Source organism: Polyodon spathula, unplaced genomic scaffold (assembly GCF_017654505.1).
Source record: "Polyodon spathula isolate WHYD16114869_AA unplaced genomic scaffold, ASM1765450v1 scaffolds_666, whole genome shotgun sequence".
Taxonomy (NCBI): domain Eukaryota; kingdom Metazoa; phylum Chordata; class Actinopteri; order Acipenseriformes; family Polyodontidae; genus Polyodon; species Polyodon spathula.
Genome location: NW_024472155.1, coordinates 196,051 through 204,996, shown reverse-complemented (window position 1 = coordinate 204,996; position 8,946 = coordinate 196,051). Strand labels below are relative to the sequence as shown.

At 42.5% G+C, this 8,946-nt stretch overlaps 1 protein-coding gene across 1 annotated transcript; it reads right to left on the bottom strand.

The window, feature by feature from the left end:
• Positions 1–887: 887 nt before the first annotated feature.
• On the bottom strand, positions 888–7,046 carry tmem54a (transmembrane protein 54a). The gene is made up of 6 exons (XM_041240724.1): positions 6,886–7,046; positions 4,772–4,956; positions 4,314–4,373; positions 3,003–3,194; positions 2,708–2,848; positions 888–2,452 (listed from the first exon to the last, which is right to left on the bottom strand). The coding sequence occupies exons 1-6, from the start codon at positions 6,896–6,898 to the stop codon at positions 2,372–2,374; spliced, it is 672 nt and encodes a 223-aa protein (XP_041096658.1). The 5' UTR covers positions 6,899–7,046; the 3' UTR covers positions 888–2,371.
• Between the last annotated feature and the right edge of the window lie 1,900 nt (positions 7,047–8,946).

Below are 8,946 nucleotides of genomic sequence, written 5' to 3'. Positions count from 1 at the left end.
CCCCAGTAGTCTTACTGTTTCACTCCCTATAGGTCAAACTGTGTCACTGCTGGCTAAACCTGTCAGTCATTAGGCAAGCAGCTGGTTGGTTAGTTTGCTCAGAATTCCAATGGAATTGCTTACTGTTAGCATATCCTGGTGGAGTTCATCTGCCATTGGTAGCCCTTGTTTTAAAATTGCCTTTAAACTAGAAAATAAATGAGAGAACATGGGAATCTGTGGGGAAATTGCAGACAGGCGTATCATTACTCTGGGAAAATATCATGCTTCTGCCATTTTGCAGCAAATAGCTCTGAGAATCAAGCCCATATTGTTTAACAAAGTGAAAAAAAGCCCCCTGAAATAAGCACACTAACGCTTTGTGAGCGCAGCTCTCACATGCAAAAGCACCTGCAAATGCTGCTGTATATTTAATCAAAAACCCTCACAAAGCCTCTCTGTGTTAACAGATAGCAACCGTGCAGCTGTCTGTTATTTTAATAAGACTGTGCCACTCTTCCAAATGGGGCGGTTCTGAAACCTTCAGCTTAAACCCTGTCAGACAAGCACAGCAGGTACAGGAGGAGCCTGCAAAGCAACCATGGAGACCGTACAGGAGGAGCCTGCAAAGCAACCATGGAGACCGTACAGGAGGAGCCTGCAAAGCAACCATGGAGACCGTACAGGAGGAGCCTGCAAAGCAACCATGGAGACCGTACAGGAGGAGCCTGCAAAGCAACCATGGAGACCGTACAGGAGGAGCCTGCAAAGCAACCATGGATACCAACCATTATTCTTATTATAGCTAACACGATGTTTCCCTCCCAGACACAGCAAACAAAACACATCAGATCCACAAAATGGATACTGGCCACAATTAAGAAGAGCAGAAATTAGGGAAACTAAAGTACTGTTGTCAGTAATGTAGGACACCACATTAGTTTATTATTTTAACATTTACACCTTTGCAAAAACGAGAATAAACCCTCTCCTAAAATAGTTTTCATGCCCAACAAACTTGACTTAATTCATCATGAAAGGGCTTTAAAATAAGTGCTCTTTAAAACAAAACATCCCTTAGAAACAGTCCTTAAAGTTCCAGTTCAGGATGAGTGCTGCTCAAGGGTCTGTCAACAAAATGTGCAGAAAAACAAGCGTGTCTGAGCAAGCAAAGTGGAATCGAGTCCCCGGCAGGATCCGGAAGCTTGAATGCAAAGTGGAGACTCAAACGGCAACCACACGAAGTGGCATGTTTCTTTCAATTGAGGTTAGACCAAACAAATTAGATTAATACTCTAGCACAGGCCGCCAAGTCATGCCGAGTCTGTCAGGCTATGACTTTAGACATCCCCCTGCATTTCGATATATCTGTACGCGTACAGAAGGTCTAGCCTTTCCCTTTCTGAAAGTGTCGTGTCTTGCTTGCCAACTGGGGCATGACTTACAATACCATCTCAATTCTTACTTGTTTCAGCATCTTTCTAATCTAGCGCTCCTGCAGGTGTTTGAATGGCTCTGGAGGGATGAGAGACCATATTGATTACAACTCTCTGCAGAACAGCACTCCAGGGATGGGAGTAAGACTCCGATTGCATAGCAGTTTGAACCATTCCAGGTTTTAAAACGAGCTTGATCAGCCACAGCGTACAGGTAATAAGCTCAGGTGTGTCTTAATAAACTCTTAGTAAAACCAGGAATGGATCAAACTGCTGTGCAATGGGAGTCTTACTTTCATCCCTGCACTCCTGTGCTAGTGCCATGTTGGGGGAGGGATTGAGCACAGGCCCTGAGGGAAGAAAGAAAGAAAGAAAGAAGCTCCCTGAGGAGCCAGGAGCCACCACCATAGTAGCTCCTGGTTTTACTCCTTTAGATTTGCACCATATATAAAAGGGCCTACCTGTTATACTGTGCTAAACACAAAGAGCACATGTTATACAGACTATAGGAAAAACATTACAGTTTTTTTCCCCCAATGTCAAATAAATTTGACTGGTTTGTTTTTAGATATGCTGCATATCGTACGATTGTTTTTTTATTGTTACGCCTGAGCTACAGAAACAGCTTGGCTCGTCACTTGCAGACTCTTTGATAAGGACTGCTCAGAGTTCGACAAGCTGCTCTGACTGGCTTTTCAATCACAGGGGTGTCCGGAGGAAACGGTGCTTCTCTGGGTAGAGAAGGATAGGTGAAGGCTCATTTTGTAATCGTGTGTGTTTCGAGTAGGCAGTGCATTCCGTTGGGTGACTTGGTTAATGAAGCAGGTTGGCTGTAGCACAGTGCAGAAACGCGTCTCCCTCCAGTTCTTTCTTATGCTTTTATTTTATCCCGGCATGGGGCTGAAGCGAGCTCCTGCTCACAGGTATTCCTGTGGATCATCAGCAAGCAGGGTTCCTCACATCCAGACACTCTGGGACATCAGATCCTGTCTCTCCGCTGGTTCCGTGGGAACCGCCTCGTTAAACCTCACTCTGACCTGCAACACGATAACATCGAGACCCGTCTTCAACAGAGAAATCACCTGCATGTTTATATATATATATATATATATATATATATATATATATATATATATATATATATATATATATATATATATAGTGTGCTGTAGCCACGCCAGGAGACGTCAGCGTGGGATTACTGGCCGTTCTGACCTTGAGGGTGAAAAGCAGCTGGTATATTATAATATAGTTAAATACGAACAATTTAACATCACAGCTAATTCCCTTACCCGTCTGGCCCGCACCACCTTCCTGCTCTTGCACAGCTGCATCCCCAGCAGATTGAGGGAAGCCAGGAAGCACCTGATGGACACCACTGCCTCCGCCGCAGCCAGGAGGATCAGGGGCACCCACAGAGTCACCGTGGTCTCCTGAGAAACAGACACAGCGCTCAGCAGAGCCGAGCACCCTCAAAACAGCCCGTCGCGATTGGACCACTCCAGGTCACTGTGCGTCACACACATATCGTCACACATGTCACTCTGTGAGACGTGCGGCAGCGTGACATGAGCGGATTGTACTCACGTAGATGCGGGTGGGGTCGAACGGGCACGTGTGGGAGCTGCGACTCATGCCCGAGGAGTCGCTGGAGTTGCAGCGTGCGAGGAAGCTGTTCCCACCGTCCACGATGGTGGTGACCAGCGAGAGGACCAGCCCCACGACGCACGCACCGGCCAGCAGGGCACTGATCACACTCAGGCCCAGAACAATCCCCTTCTGAGAGAGAGAAATAGAAATCTATTTGTATATCATTTGTACCTTGTGTGTGTGTGTGTGTGTGTGTGTGTGTGTGTGTGTGTGTATATATATATATATATATATATATATATATATATATATATATATATATACACACACACACACACACACACACACACCTGTCTAGATTTTTTTTCTACATGAAGTATGTAAGAATAATTATCTACTTAAATATGGTAACATTTATATAGTGTGGTTATTTGGAGACTGTCCCTGGCACCAGACATATGTTGTGGTGGTGTTTGTAATTTGAAGACACACCCTTAACAAGGTGTGGTTTACCAGATTTACATTTCTGGCTGGGGCTTTGTGTTTTGATTCTTTCAGTCCTGTACAACGGTAACTATGTGTTGCAATGCTAAAGGAAACCCATAGATAATTCATTAACAGACGTGTTCTGAAGAAGTCAAACCGTCTTAAATGCTCATACATCAAATTATTCTGCTGTGAGAAAAGCCATTCAAATTCTCTCTCTCTCCCCCTCTCTGTCTCTCCCTCCCTCCCTCCCTCTCTCTTGAGAAAGCTGTGTGTTTTAAATACTGTATGAGCAGTCAGTCATGTGTTAAACGTGCTGTAAAAAGAAGCTAGGGCTTTCTCTTCTGCCCTGGCAGAAACAAAAAAATAAAACAGAGTTTATTTTTCAGAAGGAAAAAAAAAAAAGGTGGAAACGTGTCTATCAGAGCAATCCGCCAGCCTCGGCAGGCCCTGGATGCTTTCTTTAAATACGCAGTCTCATATTTGAGTCTTTTAATGTTTTAGACACACCAAGTAAGTCATTCCAACCGCACACCTGCTCTGCAATCTAGGGGTAGGCCTGAGCAAAGATAACGGGTTTGCTGACACGATTTACTCTGACACAGATTTACTCAACCAGACCATGTGACTGCCAGGACAGGAAGTGATGAAGCACCAACCTATCACTGCTGTTAGGGTTGTCACCTGTCCCGGTTTCCCCTGGTTCTTCCAGGCTTTGAGGAAATTAATATGCCTGCCTGGGACACCTAATGACCAGGACCATAAATTGAGTTATATAAATCAGGACACAAGGGGGACACATGGGACGGGGACGTGACTTACCAGCTTGTTGTTCCCGATGTCTCTGGAAAAGACAATGGCTGTAATCCCTGCAATGACGCACTGTGAACACACAACAGCAGCAAGTCACACTCGCAGCTGAGAAGAGACAGGCACAGGCATCAGCCTGCTTTTCCTGGCAACGTATCTATGCTGACAAGAGCCTTTAACATTTATGGTGGTATTAAATGCTTTCCCTATATTGATCCAGGAACTGTTACATAAGCTAAAGTTTAGTTACATGTTAATGAAGTCAATGGAAATGCATGGAACTAAACCTCAGCAAATGGTGAAGTTTATTTTTTGAAAGACCACCATCACGTCAATGTTATGAAATGAAAAACAAACCCGTTGAGGGAGCTTAAGAGGACCAAGCCGTTTAAAGGGACTGTCCCGTTCCTACTCGGCTCTACAGCGGTCCGGGACACGAAGAGGGTATTATGGGAGCGTGTGTCTCTCACCACCAGCCCGGACGCCACGGCGATGATGTTCGCGATGGCATACTCGATGCTGTGTATGTCCTCTGGCCGGGTCACGTGACGCAGCACCGTGCCGTGAATGATGGCACCCAGGATGAAGACAGTGTGCCCGAGAATGATCATCCCCAGCCCCGTCTTCATCATGGCCTTCGCGTCGTCCAGCTTACCTGAACACACAGCAAGCAAACACAGCCACAGTTACAGCAACAGAGCGCTGAGATGCCACTTCTAAACTGAGATTCTGACTGGTGCATGACTACACCATAACAAGCCACACGCACAGAGCACTACCGTACAGTAACCCCAGGCTTGCAAGATGACAAGTCAGACTCCTATTGCTTAGCAGTTTCACCCATTCCAGCTTTTACCACAAGCTTGATTAACAGGTGTGTACAGGTATTTCCAGCCCTGTAAACTGAGGTTTTGCGAGCACCACTTTCTATTTACCTTGCTCAGTGTCACTGTTGGAACTCTTAGGGATGGAAATATGTACTTTATGTACACACAGCAAATTTTAAAATCAAGTAATAATGTACTGTGTGAAACAATAAAAATAACCTGACCATAAAATAACAATTTATATAACTGTTAATCATACAACTTTTTTATGGACAAAAATAAATTCATACTTTATTGACAATGCAAACATTATTCAGCTATTACTGGTTTTGTTTTTAGTTATTGACAATTCCAAACCAAACATACCGTTATGGATTCCAAGTTTGTTTTAAAAATTGTTTAAAAAATAACTTAACAACAAATAAACAATAAAACAAACAAAACAACAACAAACAAAAAAAAGACAGATTCCCAGTTCGGACAGCGATATCCAGCCAACTGCTTTAAACATTAACCGATGTTTAAACAATGAAGGAATGTCTTGTTTTCTCTTACTCGGTTTTCAGGTTGTTTGGTTACATGTTAAAAACGCGCCCCACACACGCACAGAGTACAAGTTCTGTTTTGATACTTTTAGAAAATAATAGGAATTACATCCCATCACTACTGCTTCCAGGTCTGGAAATATTACTGAACCCTTTCACTGGAATGCGCAAATATAAACTCAAAACTGCTGACCAATGAACTAAATCTAAAACAGTAACGTGTAGCCTGTATGAACTGCAAGACCATTTTTCAACATAAAAAAAAAAACACTTTCAAAACTATTTCATAAGCTATCTGAGGGAAGTCTTTGTGTAAAGTTAATTATGGAGCAGAATGCCACAAAAGAACAGAAAGCAAGGCAGCTGTGATAAAGAGACGTGCTTTTTTGTCATTTCACGCAGCGCGTTGATATTAAATAGCTGTGCATGGTTATCAGTCATTGTATTCCCGGGGCTCGGCACTGAAAGAGTTCAAGCTGAAGGGAGTTTCACTACAGAACAATGAAGCCGGGAGAGCCGGCTGGTTGTTTTTTAGTCCCTGCAAACATGAAAGGCTTTAGAAAAATACTCAATTTAACAGGCTTGTCTTTCTGGCACACTTACTGACATTAACCCTAAAGTTCTTGTCTGATGCCTGAGCAGTGATGTCTTTGGAGTTTACACACTCAAGTGTGCAGTCCTTGTGAGCGGTGTGGGTGGGAATTCATAACCCTTTCTACTTTTACATGCATGTAACTCTAATATTGCTGGACTTCTATTTTCCAATGATCTTTCTTCCATGTTTCTTCCCTTGTCAGGTAATTTTGAAAGAAGATGCAGTTGGCTGCAGCTCCTGATCTCTGCAGTTCTTGGAATATAACTGCTAAAAATAAATGCTTTAATGCAATACCTTGTTTTGACTCCTTCTGACTCTGTCCAAAACCATGTTTGCTTCACTTTTTGAGTTGTCATTTTCTGAAATTCTGGACACATTTCTAGCTGTTGGAACACCCATCATCCACGCTGCACAGAATCAGTGCACACTGGATGTGTAGCTTAGACTTCTCTTCACAGTTTAAGATGGCTAACAAGCTTGGTGGATTTTCTAAAGCTCCTAGCAAAGCCACTATTGGATTGAACTGCTGTGTGTTAGACTTCCTTCCACTGCATGAGTTGGTCCCTGCTATGTTACATCCCTTAATGAACTCAAGAGGAAGAAGATAATAAACTTACCCAACTTGCACATTGTAGACTCTTCCAAGCTCAGCTCATTTTAAAGAGTTTATTTCGCTTGTTATTTCCCCTCTTTGTCCTTACTCGTCTCTCTATCTCTCTGTCTCATTCAGACTCCTCCTTGAAGCAGACAGTCCAGGTGAATCACTCTCAGAGCCAGAAAGAAGACCACGCCCCTTACTCTCTTAAAGAGACAGGACTTTTTTTTTTTTGAGCGTGTGTGGGTGTGGGAAAATTCCTAATTTCTTCTTCTGTACAGCAGTTGACTGTTTTATCTTTTCAGCCAGTGCTTGATGTGATGTCATTACTGCTTGTATTCAAATAGACACCACTGACCCTTTCCTTCCGTGGCTTTTACATGTAAAACAGGCAGAGACCATCCCAACCTTGAAGTAATACCTTGTCTGTGTGTATTCTGTATGTACACCAGCTGCTCTGACTTTGAATGGGTGAGCGTGTATTGGAGACGGCACCCTATACTGTACACAAGGGTTAAATAAAGGGGAACATTTAAATACTGTATCCAATTCTTAATGTAACAGAATTTCTATCTTAAGCAAAATATATGTTACACATACATGGCTGTAATGCACCAATTGCCAGCTCTTCTCTCTCTATAATATTATATATATGGTGTGTGTAGTTTAACCTATCTGCTGTTTTTGGTGGTGTTATGTAGTCAGAGAGCAGGGAAATTAAACCCACTATAAACTAACGCACTGCTGTACTTGGACCACTGGATGGCGCCAAATAACCACAACCTAACAACTTTGAACACGCTGAATAAAAGTTGAACATATTTGATGTGCCTATAAGATCAGGATGGAAATAAGACTCTTCTTTCATAGCAGTTTCACCCATTCCAGGTTTTACTACTCGCCTCATTAGCCACAGTGTGTGTGTGTGTGTGTGTGTGTGTGTGTGTGTGTGTGTGTGTGTGTGTGTGTGTGTGTGCAGGTAACAAGCTCAGGTGTGTCTTATTAAACTCCTAGTAAAATCAGACTGCTCTGCAATGTCATCACTTAGAATATAAAATAACCAATGGATATGATAAATATGCATGCAATTATATGTTAATGAATAGAATCAATATAGATGGATGGATCAGCAACATAGGGCTTTAAGTGTTAATTATTTTCACAAGGTAGATAACCAGATATATCGTCCCGACTTTAACTGGATCTTATAAACACATGCATTGTATTTTTTTTTTTTTTTTTTTACCTTTAATTTCTATCATTTTGCATATATTTTTTTTTAATTTAGTATAGTAACCTAGATTTAAAATATTGTTCTGGAACCATATATTTTTTTACATGATTGACGAATATTTATGTAACGAAACAAGTGGTATCTGGCGCCCTTGGAAATCGGGACATTTGTAAAGTTTTGGGGGAAAATATTGGGACACAATACTTGGAATGTGATTTAATGGGAGGGAGGGTTCTATGGTATGTAATATTTATTAGATAACATATAGAAATGACGTCACATTAAATAAATAAAATAAAATAAAAACAGCTATCCCTCTTAATACTTCTTATTTGACTACATATAAACATGGTCCAGGATTTTCACCAAAGCGGCCAGAAAGTTGACTAGTGGTTTGTCATACAGGTGCAGTGGTCCCCTACAGGTGATAATCACGTAATCACAGGTGATTAGTGTTAATGGGCAGCTCTATAAAGGTGTGGTCTGGGGAAGTTCAAGTATCTCTTCGGTTCTTGCTGTGTCTATTGGCGTTGTTTACGTGGCGGGGGTCCCTATAGCGTCTCCGCTATTGCGCTGCTTCATTCCCTTTGCGATGGAGATTTTTATCTACCTCTTTGTTGTAGGTGTTTTGCATTTTCAGAGTTCTGAAGGACGCCAGGTCGGTACAGGCAAACTATTACGTCACTTCGAAACAGATCTGTACAGCGATGGAAACCAGGATAATGCGGTCCCAGCTTGGAAACAGTCGGAACCGGGGGTATACAGCGAGGGAAACGAGGCTGGTAGAGTCGTAGTACTGGATTCTGTCGAAACGGTATACAACGAGGAAAGCGAGACTTATCCAAGGCT